The sequence below is a fragment of the Panthera onca genome, chromosome C1, assembly GCF_046562875.1.
Source record: "Panthera onca isolate mPanOnc1 chromosome C1, mPanOnc1 haplotype 2, whole genome shotgun sequence".
Classification (NCBI taxonomy): Eukaryota; Metazoa; Chordata; class Mammalia; order Carnivora; family Felidae; genus Panthera; species Panthera onca.
Genome location: NC_138346.1, coordinates 194,522,411 through 194,535,356, shown reverse-complemented (window position 1 = coordinate 194,535,356; position 12,946 = coordinate 194,522,411). Strand labels below are relative to the sequence as shown.

Genomic DNA, 12,946 nt, shown 5'->3' with positions numbered 1-12,946 from the left:
GCATGGGTGGCTCAGTCAGTTAAGCATCTGACTCTTGATGCTTAACTCAGGTCATGATTTCACAGTTTGTGAGATGGAGCCCCGCATCGTGCTCCATGCTACAGCGCTGAGCCTGCTTGGGATTCTCTCCCTCTTTCTCTGCTCCTCCCTTGCTTGCATGTGCCCTCTCTCTCTCAAAAAATAAATAAATAAACTTAAAAAAAAAAGAAATTAGTAAATTAACAAGTATTGTTACACTGAAAAGAGATTTGTATTTGCTATATTTATTTGGTCACAGAAGTCTTTATCTTAGTTCATCTTTCAGGTTTTGCATAACAGATATTGAGAAATGGAAAATTATGGCATTCAGTTAATCAAAAAGAGCTAATACATTACAATAAGTCCATACAATATGGTAGGGTCTGTTGGTATCCCAGGATGAAAAAAGATTTATCTAGAAGGTAATACTGACATATACATAAGTTAACTGTGCCACAAGCGACTGTAAATGAAATTAAATCTAAGTGCTAGGGAGGCGTCATGAATTCTAAATGGGTTGTCAGAAAAGTACTCCCTGAAGAGCTACACTTTGAAGAAGCAGTGGCATTTCATCAGGTAGATGTCTATTCCCAGTAGGGAGAAAACTATAGGAGAATGGTATGATTAGAACTTTGGGTGGGAGTGAGAAATGACTTTTATTCTGTAGCCACAGGAATTGTTTCCTGCCATCTCCTTCAGTGGTTTCTCTTAGGATAAAGTTAGTATCTAAACATGACTAATACTTAGGGGTGACAAAACTGAGAAGCTGAGACAGTTTTGAGAGCAAAGGGGAGCACATTAACAATTACATGGATATGATAGGTGTAAATAGAGGTGCTTTCAGCTAACTGGAATATGTGGTCACCCTGTGTATTAAGAATGTCCTGCAGTGTTTGGCTGATGATTTGTCATTAGCTTTATTATTATTATTTTTAAATTTTATTTATTTATTTTATTTAAGCATATAGTGCAACAGTGATTTCAGCAGTGGATGCCTTAATGTCCCTTACCCATTTAGCCCATCCCCCCTCCCACAGCCCCTCCAGTAACCCTCTGTTTGTTCTCCATATTTAAGAGTCTCTTATGTTTTGTCCCCATGCCTGTTTTTATATTATTTTTGCTTCCCTTCCCTTAATGTTCATCTGTTTTGTCTCAAAGTCCTCATATGAGTGAAGTCATAATGATAATTTGTCTTTCTCTGACGGACTAATTTCACTTAGCATAATACCCTCCAGTTCCATGCACGTAGTTGCAAATGGCAAGATTTCATTCTTTTTGATTGCCAAGTAATACTCCACACACACACACACACACACACACACACACACACACACCCACATCTTTATCCATTCATCCATTGATGGACATTCGGGCTCTTTCCATACTTTGGCTATTGTTGGTACTGCTGCTATATAAACATTGGGGTGCCTGTGCCCCTTTGAAACAGCATACCTGTATCCCTTGGATAAATACCTAGTAGAGCAATTGTAGAGTAGTTCTATTTTTAATTTTTTGAGGAACCTACATACTGTTTTCTAGAGTGGCTGCACCAGTTTGCATTCCCACCAGCAGTGCAAAAGAGATCCTCTCTTTCCACATCCTCGACAACATCTGTTGTTGCCTAAGTTGTTAATGTTAGCCTTTCTGACGGACGTGAGGTGGTATCTCACTGTGGTTTTGATTTGTATTTACTTCCCTGATGATAAGTGATGTTGAGCGTTTTTTCATGTGTCGGTTGGCCATCTGGATGTCTTTGGAGAAGTGTCTATTCACGTCTTTTGCCCATCTGTTCACTGGATTATTTGTTTTTTGGGTGTTGAGTTTGATAAATTCTTTATAGATTTTGGATACTAACCCTTTATCTGATATGTCATTTGCAAATATCTTCTCCCATTCTGTCGGTTGCCTTTTAGTTTTGCTGATTGTTGCCTTTACTTTGTAGAAGCTTTTTATTTTGTTGAGGTAGGTCCCAATAGTTCATTTTTGCTTTTGTTTCCCTTGCCTCTGGCGACGTGTTGAGTAAGAAGTTGCTGCGGCCAAGGGCAAAGAGGTTTTTGCCTGCTTTCTCCTTGAGGATTTTGATGGCTTCCTGTCTTACATTTAGGTCTTTCATCCATTTTGAGTTTATTTTTGTGTATTGTGTAAGAAAGTGGTCCAGGTTCATTTTTCTGCATGCTGCTGTCCAGTTTTCCCAGCCCCACTTGCTAAAGAGACTGTCTTTATTCCATTGGATATTCTTTCTTGCTTTGTCAGAGATTAGTTGGCCATACGTTTGTGGGTCCATTTCTGGGTTCTCTATTCTGTTCCATTGATCTGAGTGTCTGTTTTTGTGCCAGTACCATACTGTCTTGATGATTACAGCTTTGTAATACAGCCCGAAGTCTGGGATTGTGTTGCCTCCTACTTTGGTTTTCTTTTTCAAGATTGCTTTGGCTATTCGGGGTCTTTTCTGGTTCCATACATGTCATGAGCTTTATCTTACAGTCTGGCCTGCTTTACTCACAGAATTCTATTAATTCACCTAGCCTTTCTATTTCTTGAATTCTTTCTTGTTCCTGCTAAGAACCTTGAACATTTGTTGTTCTTTTCTTGAATCTTCCCTTCCACTTTTACCTATTTTAAAGTTAAATTATTTTTGTTTTTTAGTAGTCTATACACCGAACACAGGGCTTGGACTCAAAATACAATCCCAAGATCAAGAGTCACATGCTCTTCCAGCTGAGCCACCTGGGTGCCCCCCTTTTCACCTGTTTTGATTCTTAGTCATCCTTCAGATCTTAAATTAAGGAGCAGTTCCTTTGCTTTTCCTGACCTCTTATATCAGATAGCTCATCATGGTAGAGATTTATCTCAAACACTAAGATGTTTTAGAAATAGAAATGAAGGTTCTTACTATTGACCAGTTGAAAGAAATGGGGGAAAACCTCTAATTTTGGGAGTTCTCATTTGACTTTTAGGGTGTTGGGGCTACAAGTAAAATGAAGAAGGGACCAATCATGAAAAGAGTAGGTTTTAGAGAGGAAGAAGATAAAGTACATTTGACAGTTTTCAGTCTCTACTTAATTTTTTAAAAAAATTTTTAAATGTTTTATTTATTTTTGAGAGAGAGAGAGACAGAGAGTATGAGCTGGACAGGGTGAGAGAGAGGGAGACAGAATCCACAAAGCAGACTCCAGGCTCTGAGCTGTCAGAACAGAGACCGACATGGGGCTCGAACCCATAAACCACGAGATCATGACCTGAGCTGAAGTCAGATGCCCAACCGACTAAGCCACCCAGGCGCCCCAGTCTCTACTTAATTATTGAAAACCTTGCCTCAGTTCCCTAAACAGTTTTAGAGCTCTTGGTTTGTTACTTAGTTGTCATTGAATAAGTTTATCATATAAACTGTCAAATTATTAAAGTTATCACATAAACTCTCAAATATTAAAATCAGTTGGAGAATGTTTATGGTATTAGTCATTCTGTCCTCATGTATGTTATGGTATTATGTTTATCCTATCAGTTATGTCATTATGTATGAAGGATAGAAAATTGGACATTAACTTTTTTTTTTTTAATTTTTTTTTAACGTTTACTTATTTTTGAGACAGGGAGAGACAGAGCATGAACGGGGGAGGGTCAGAGAGAGAGGGAGACAGAATCCGAAACAGGCTCCAGGCTCTGAGCTGTCAGCACAGAGCCCGACGCGGGGCTCAAACTCACGGACCGTGAGATCATGACCTGAGCCGAAGTCGGAGGCTCAACCTACTGAGCCACCCAGGCGCCCCAAGGACATTAACTTTTTAAAAATTAAATTTATTGATTCGGCTATTGTGATTTTTTTTTTTTTTTTTTGCATGTGGGTGTGGGTGGTATGCTTGCCAATTCACAGTATATTTGGAATTTTTTTCTCTTTCCAGGGTTAGGGAATGTGAGTATTTTGTTTTAAAAGTAAAAATGTACTTTATCCCCAGTGCTTAATTTTTGGAATACAGGGGGCTGAGTCATTTGCCCGGAGGTTTTCTTTTATTTATTTATTTTTATTAAAGAAATTTTTTTATTTTATTTTACATTTGTTTTTGAGAGAGAGAGAGCACAAGTGGGGCTGGGGCAGAGCGCGAAGGAGACACAGAATCCGAAGCAGGCTCCAGGCTCCGAGCTGACAGCACAGAGCCTGATGCAGGGTTCGAACCCATAGACCATGAGATCATGACCTGAGCCGAAGTTGGACGCTTGATGGACTGAGCTACCCATGCACCCCTATGGTTACATGTTTTAAAGTTAATGGGCAGAACCCACAAGACTATTTTAACAACAAAAAGGGACGGTATTTTTTTTTGTCAGTACCACGCATGTTATTTTTTTTATTTTTGGTTTCATTGGTTTCATTTGGTTTAATTTTGGTTTCATAGTATTGAGAAAATCCTTGCATATATATAATAGTTATTACAGACTCTTAAAAATAAAATTGGCTTGGCTTTTGAATTCAGTTAAATCTTTCATGAAACCTGAGGGCTGACTAGTAGGTCATTAATTTCAATGGTAAATTTGTGACTGCTTAGATTTAATTTCTTATTTGTAAATATACTGATTGGACAAGAAGCACTGAAAACACGTTTAGTGAAACCATTATATTATCACAAAACTAAGTGTTTTGTCTAAATTTTTTGTTAACCAGTTGGTGAGATTATAGGCCAGATAGGTGTTTTGGAGTCCTGCCTGTCATTTAATTGAAAGCAGTGTTAATGTTACCTGCCTGCACATTGTTGAGTAGTCACACAATTCAATGGTTTTTAATATTTTCATAATTGTGCAGCCAGAATCAATTTTAGAACATTTTCATCACCTGGAAAAGGAAGCCCTGTACCCAGATCTACTACAAAGCTTTAGTAAAACAGTATGCTACTGGCACAAAAATAGACCCATAGGTCAGTGGAACAAAATAGAGAGTCCAGAAACAAGTCTACACTTTGGTGAGTTAACCTATGACAAAGCAAGCAACATTATACAATGGGGGAAAAAAGTTCCTTAGATTAATGGTGCCGGGAAAACTGGACAGCTACATGCAAAAAGATGAAACTGTACCACTTTCTTTCACCATGCACAAAAATAAACTCAAAATGAATTAAGGACCTAAACGTGAGACCTGAAACCATAAAACTCCTAGAAGAAAGTATAAGCAGTAATCTCTTTGACTTAGACCCTAGCAACATTTTTCTAGATGTATCTCTTCAGAAAAGAGAAACAAAAATAAAACACACCAAAATAAGAAGCTTTTTGCACAGTGAAGGAAACGAACAAAATGAAAAGACACCTGTGAATGGGAGGAGATATTATAAATGATATACCTGACAAGGGTTAATACCTCTGATATATAATGAACTTATATAACAACATGAAAAAACAAAAACAAATAATTCGATTAAAAAATGGACAGAGGACCTGAACGTTTTTCTAAAGACATACAAATAGCCAACCAGCCCCATGAAAAGATACACAATATCACTAATCATAAGGGAAATACAAGTCAAAATTACAATGAGATATTACCTCACATCTGTCAGAATGGCTGAAATAAAACACACAAGAAACAAGCATTGGTGAGGTTGTGGAGGAAAAGGAACCCTTGTGCATTGTTTTTGGGGATGTAAATTGGTGCAGCCACTCTGGAAAACAATATAGAGGTTCCTCAGAAAACTAAAAATAGAAGTACCATGGGATCTAGTAATTCCACTACTGGGTCTTCACCCAAAGAAAATGAAAACACTACTTTGAGAAGATATATGTACCTTATGTCTATTGCAGCATATTTACAGTAGCCAAGATATGGAAGCAACCTTAATGTCTGTTGATAGTTGAGTGGATAAAGAAGATGTATACATACACAATGGAATATTACTCAGCTGTAGGAAAGAATGAGATCTTGCCATTTTGTGACAACATGGAAGGACCTAGAGAGTATTCTAAGTGAAATATGTCTGAGAAAGACAAATACCATATGATTTCACCTACATGTAGAATCTTTTTTTTTTAAAGTTTATATATTTTGACAGAAAGAGCACGTGTGTACACAAGTTTGGGAGAGGTAGAGAGAATGCCAAGTAGCTGATGGCACAGAGCCCAATACAGGGTTCCATCTCACCAACTGTGAGATTGTGACCTGAGCCGAAATCCAGATTCAGACACTTAACCGACTGAGCCACCCAGGCACCCCACTTATGTGTGGAATCTGATAAAACAAATGAACAAACAAAAAGAAACAGACCCATAAACACAGAGTACAAACTGGTGATTGTCAGAGGGGGTGGAGTTGGGAAAAAGCAGTGAAGGGGAGCGGGAGGTACAGGCTTCCAGTTGTGGAATGAATAAGTCATGGAGATGAAAGGTACAGCCAACAGAATACAGTTAGTAGGTATTTTAATAGTATCATATTATTGACTACAATAGCTACACTTATGCTGAGAATAGCATAATGTATAACTTAGAGTTGTTGAATCACTGTGTTGTACACCTGAAGCTAATAATAGCATCATGTGTCAGCTATACTTCATTATTAAAAAAAAAAAAAAAGAAAACAATCCTTTACTCATTAGCAGTATTCTCAGATCTTTCTCCTTAGTCTTAGGTGGGCACTAATCCATTTTGTCCTATGGTTTTGAAATGTGTACCCATTGTCAACAAAGGACTTGCTGACCGATACTGTATCTGTTGTAAACAAACCTATAAATTGTTTGGCATCAGTGGCAGTATATTTAGTCTTTGTTTTTGTTTTCTGTTTGAGAGGGAGGGAGAGGGGGAAGTAAGAAAACAAAGGTTTTGCTCTGAGCCATAGAGAAGATCATTGAATCCTAGAATTTTTGCCTTGCAAAAGAGTGTCTTAAGAGTGTCTTCTTATGTTCTTCCCATTGTTTTCATTTCTTTTGCGTCATAATCCGTTGGCTCCTGTTTCTCATGTCCAGTATAATTTTAATTAATGTACTTAATTTCCATTTTGTTATATATTTTTCATAATAAAATTTGAGTGGTCTAAATTCCAAGGTTTTTTTTTTTTCCTTTTAGAATGTGAAAATCATTTATCTTTTGTGTTCAGCTTGCAGGGAAGTGTGGTATCAGCTTGATTCTTGTTTCTCATAGAACACAGTCTTAGGAGACTAAATTATAATATTGTATTATCCCTTCTTGGGTTTTATAATCAGCTCACAAAATGAAATGGTACATAATCCAAATTACCTTAGAAAATCTCTTTAAGTCACCCATAAAGTATAGGTATGTCACCCTTGGTAATGTTACTACTATGTTTTTATTTTCTATCATTGAGTAAGATTATAGTTTCTTTGGCTGTGCATGCAAAGTGTCCAGGGTGGTATTGTACAAAATGTACATTATCTTTAAACACTTGGGATCCCCTCAGTGCAGGCAAGTACTGTTTCAGTCTTTGGCTTGCCAAGTCACATGTCCCAATTTCTCTTTTATTCTGGAGCATAACTTGTTGGGTGGTTGGTTGGCCTTTATTGTTTTGCTTTCTTTTTCATTTTTATATGGTTGAAGTCAGTATGTTTAATGTGTTTTTTTTTTTTTTTTTTTTTTTTTTTTTTTTTTTTCTACGGGGACAGAGAAAAGCCCGCTGTTTAATGTGTTTTATGAATCACGTAGGCTATAATTCTTTTTATTCCTCATCAGTTTTTGTTTGAAATTCTGAAATTTCACCAGGATGTATCTTTTTTCCATATCCTCTTGGAGATGGTGGGCCCTTTCAGTCTCAAATAGTTTTTTAGGAAAATTTTCTTCTATCATTTCACCTTTCCATTGTTCTCTCCTTTGGGATGCCTTTGAGATTGCTCTTTGACCTGCTGGTTCAGTCTTGTTTAAAAAAAATTTTTTTTTTTTTAATGTTTATTTAGTTTTGAGAGAGAGAGAGTGCGAGCCAGGGAGGGGCAGAGAGAGAGAGAGAGAGAGAGAGAAAGAAAGAGACAGAATCTGAAACGGGCTCCAGGCTCTGAGCTGTCAGCACAGAGCCTGATGCAGGGCTCAAACTCACGAACCGTGAGATCATGGCCTGAGCCAAAGTCAAAAAAGCTTAACCGACTGAGCCATCGAGGTGCCTCCCTGCTAGTTCAGTCTTAACAGGGCATCATATAGAATATCTTTTCTAGCTCTTTTTGACTTTGTTGTATTTATTTTTGTTTGTTTTTCCACCTGAGAATTTTATCACTACCCTTTCCAATAAAATTTTAATTTTTGTAGTCATTTCCTGTCTCTTGTCTCCTTTTCTTGGTTTTTAGTGGTTTTTTTTTCTTCTTTTGCATCTCTATCCTCTCATATCTCAGATACCACTTAAAATACTTTTTAGAAGTTTTCTTTCTGTAAATTGTTGCCTTCTGAGTGGTTCTGTTTATTCACCTTGAACTTTCTCCTTCACACAGTTTATTTCAGAAACCTGGGGGTCATTGGTTGTCTCTTCACATTTATACATACCAGATACTATCTTTTTTTTTTTTTTTTTTTTTTTTTTTGAGAGAGAGAGAGGGTGCAAGTGAGCGTAGAGAGAGGAGAGATGTGGGACTCACTCGAAGTGGGACTTGAACTCAAGAAATGTGAGATCATGACCTGAGCCTAAGTCAGATGCTTAATGACTGAGCCACCCAGGCATCCTCAGATACTGTTAATTACTATACCCAGCTGTTGTGTTTCCTGTGTAGTTACATAGGTATCTAGGTGGTTGTTTTTTCCTTAAAAGTTTCTCCTTGAATGGGGAGACATACTCTGGCTTTTAGTGGGTAAGGTTTATCAAGAAGCAGCCTTCCTTGTGTTCTTGTCTCATTGATGAGAAGTAGGTGGGAAAGCACCTGGAATGCACACACTTGACAAAATGAGGAGCTCTTTATGTACTAGGGGTGGAGCGTCTGAGTGTTTCTAGCTCCTGGATAGAGTTGCTTTTGCTGTACTCCATTCCCCCCCTTCCCCCCCATTTCTGTCTTATTTATTTATTTATATTTTATTTTTAAACAATATTTATTTACTTTTGAGAGAGAAAGAGCAGGGGAGGGCCGAGAGGGAGACAGAATCCCAAGCAGGCTCCACTCTTGTCAGTGTAGAGCTTGGCGTGGGGCTTGAACTCATGAACTGTGAGATCATGACCTGAGTTGAAACCAAGAGTTGGGGGCTTAACCATCTGAGCCTGAGCCACCCAGATGCCCCTATTTATTTTTTTATTTATACATACACATATACATACGTGTGTGTGTGTGTGTGTGTGTGTGTGTGTGTGTGTACATATATTTTTTTAAACTAATCTCTACACCCATCGTAGGGTTCAAATTCATGACCTGGAGATTGCATTCTCTACTAACTGAGCCAGTTACCATTCCCCCTGCACCTGTGTTTTAAAGATCCAAAATTACCTCAGACTTGGCTCTGCTTCTGTCCTAGGCCTTAACATACCGAGATAGGAACAGGACTAACTTTCTTTTGAAGGACAGCTAAAAACCTATTTGATGCTGATTGTTCTGCTTAATTTTGATTAGAAGTTTTATATAGTTATCAGTGTTAGTAAGTTCTCAGTAAGTGTTGGCTGTCTTTATTATTATTATTATAAATACATAGGACTATATTTTGTGCTGCAAAAGTGATTTAAAAATAAGTTTATATTAGGGCATGTATTTGTCTCTTTGTTTTTGGTTTGGGGGTTTTCACGTGAGAGTTTATTTTATTCATTATAAATTATATTCTAGTCTACTTGGCAGTATTTTGTTTATCTTGTGATTTTGTATACTTTGGGTTGGAAATTACAGTTTTTGGGGGAGTGAGGAGGGATATCAGAAAGTATGATAGAATGTGACAATAATGTTACTTTTCTCTTTGCTTTTTTGCTTTTTCAGTTTGAGCAGAAAACTGGTGCAGTTTTTGATGAAATTGTAGAGAACTGTAAGTACCACTTTAGAAAAAAAACAGTCATGTCTTTATATAGATAATAATTGAGTCTAGATAGAGCATTTATCAGTGTTTAACATTTAACAGTATTTAGCTTGGGCTGATTAATGCGATGGTCCTATTTGATATAGTTTAGAAATCATCACTCTGTTAGTATTTTCAGCAAGTTAATCTTAATTTTAAGAGTTTTTCCTTTTTTTAGTAAATATTTTATTCTCACAGATATTAGTGTTGAAATATAGGTAAGCTTTGTGTATGTATTAACCATATAGAAGTTTAGACTTAACCATTCAGTAAAGATTTCTACTTTGTTTACAGGGCTTCTTAATTTTCTGTTTATATTCTTTCTATGTTACATGATTCTCTGAAAATTTTTTTTTGTTTCTTATGATTATAAAAGTAATACATTCAATTTTACAATACAAAAATGAAAAAAGCAGAAAATGAAAGCCTTTGTGTTTTTTATTCTCTAAAGATAACCACTTCTAAAAGTTTAATATATATCTTTCCAGACTTTTTTTCTGTGGATGTATATAGATCTATGTATGACAGGTAGGGATTTATATATGTTTGTAGGGATCCTGTGGATACTGTTCTTGCTTTTTTCATTCAACTGCCTTAACATCTCTGTATGTCAATGGATTTTGACCTTTTGCATCGTTTCTGATGGCTACTTGGTATTTTATTGTATGGGTGTATTATAATTTAGCCATCTTCCTCTTTTATTTATGTATGTATTCTTTTCAGTTTTTCAGTATTACAAACAATATTTAGTATGTATTCCTATACACATTTTTGTTTACTTCTACTGAAATAGACAAAGGGACTGTATCCTTTTCTGTAGAATAAATTCTAAGAATAGAACTGCTGAATCATCAAAGGATGTTTGTATGCTTGTTCATGAAGAATAAATTTTGTCATCTAGAGCTAGTAAGTCAAGGAAAATATACATTTCTTTTTTAATTTTTTTTTTAAGTCCTGGTAGTAGGATCTGTGAGTACCTTCTTTGGAATTAGTTTGTTAACGTTTTTTGAGAGAGAACAGGTTTTTATAGAGTACATATTGAGAGGTAGCTAGCTCTCTTGATCTTTAATGGTCTTGGAATAATCTGGAGTTCATTCATGTCTAGGCTGGGCTATTGAGAGCACAAAGACAGGAACTGCTGACTTGAGCCCCTGTACATGTTCTCCCTGTTGCCTTGCCTTCCTTATAGCATGGCGGCCTCCAGGTGGACTTCTCTCATGGTGGCTCAGGCTCCAAGCAAAAAGAGTAATTCAGTGAAGAAAGCAGAATCAGCATCTTTTCTGAGCTACCTTCAGAAGTCACACAGTGTCCTTTCTACTACATCCTTTAGGTATGAGGGAGTCACAAGCCTGCTCAGATTCAGGAGAAGAGGATATTCAGACCTCACTTTTTTTTTTTTTTTTTTAAATTAAATTGTTTTGTTTATTTATTTTTGAGAGAGAAACAGAGTGCAAGTGGGGGAAGGGCAGAGAGAGAAGGAGACACAGAATCTGAAGCAGGCTCCAGGCCCTGAGATGTCAGCACAGAACCCAATGCAGGGCTTGAACTCAGGGACCGTGAAATCATGACCTGAGCCGAAGTCAGACACTTAACCAACTGAGCCACCCAGGCGCCCCTAGACCTTACTTCTTGATAGAAGGGTCAAGGTCACATTGTAGAAAACAATGTAGATGGGAGATACTATTGCAGCTGTATTTGGAAAATCCAGTCTGCATTCACAGCATATAATGCTGTCACATGATATTTTATTCACATGATATTTTATTCTAAACTAGAAGATGGCTTAAAAAAGAAATTTGTTCTTTAGGTCTGTATGTGGATATTCATAACATTAACCACTCCTGTAATACAGAAACAGAAACTGATGAATCTGATCATGCATGATATTTTATGAGTAAAATTTTGTCTTTTTTTTTGACTTAGTCATTCCTTTCCATATCATCATTGTCCCTATTGCCCCCTACCCTATACCTTTGTAGGTAGCCTTTCACGTTTTTCTCCAGTGTTCCTAAAATCATTATCATATATATACATGTATAGACACATAATATATATACATGTGTATACAATATATACATGTATAAATATGTATAATATATGCAAATATACATATTTATATGTGTATATGTAAGGGTTTTGAAGATTTTTATTTTTTGTTTAACAGGTGAGATCATCGTATACATAGATTTCTCTACCTAGCTTCTTTCATTCAGGAGTACTTTATGATCTCCTTCCATCTCGACTGGGATAGCTTCAACATCACAGGGTTTAGATGTGCAAGTCAACTTTTCCCCTTTCCCCTTTCCCCTTTCCCCTTTCAGACACTGATGTTATTTTAGTTGTTGGTTTTTTTTTTTTTTTTTTTTTTTTTTTTTGTTACCATGATGATTAATGAAGTATGAAAAATCCTTTAAGAATATCCTTATATATTAGTTTTATATGTGTGCATAGTGGGTATTGTTTGGTAAAGGGTATGTGTAATTTTAATAGATGTTTCTGTCCTGCTTTTCAAAACTTGACTGTCTTACATTTCCATCAGAAATGTATAAGAACACCTCCTCACCCCATTAATGTCCATTATAGCTCTTCTTCATGTTTAACAATCTGATGGATGTGAAATAGCACAGTGTTAACTTTATTCTGCATTTTCTTAACTCCTGTTGAATTTGAATTTAAGCAGTTTTTAAGAATTTCAACATTTGGACTGGCTCTTCTGTATTGTCGAATTGTAAATATTTGTTAAATAAATGAATACCCTTTGCCCATTTCTTAAAAGTTTTTTTTCATGACACGTTACAGGCTTTTTGTAATATCATAATCATAGTTGTTAAGGGGAGTGATAATAGGCATGGTAAAGGATAAGACTGAGAGAAGGTTCAGGTATACTTTTAAAAAGATAGACATTCACTCAGGAAATTTAACTTTTAGAAAAGATAACTTAAAGTTCTTTTAATAATGAAGTAGAGGGGGTTGATTTCCTTTGTTTTGTTTC

The 12,946-nt window shown here is 36.4% G+C and overlaps 1 protein-coding gene across 8 annotated transcripts in view; it reads left to right on the top strand.

Annotated features, from left to right (window-relative positions):
• Positions 1 to 12,946, top strand: part of ZMYM4 (zinc finger MYM-type containing 4) — a 146,560-nt gene that overhangs the window by 52,133 nt on the left and 81,481 nt on the right. For all 8 annotated transcript variants that reach the window (XM_060622155.3, XM_060622157.3, XM_060622159.3 and 5 more), the window contains one exon: positions 9,879 to 9,924. In XM_060622155.3, the coding sequence (XP_060478138.2) occupies positions 9,879 to 9,924 (46 nt within the window). Of the gene's footprint in view, positions 1 to 9,878; positions 9,925 to 12,946 lie in introns of those variants that run through there.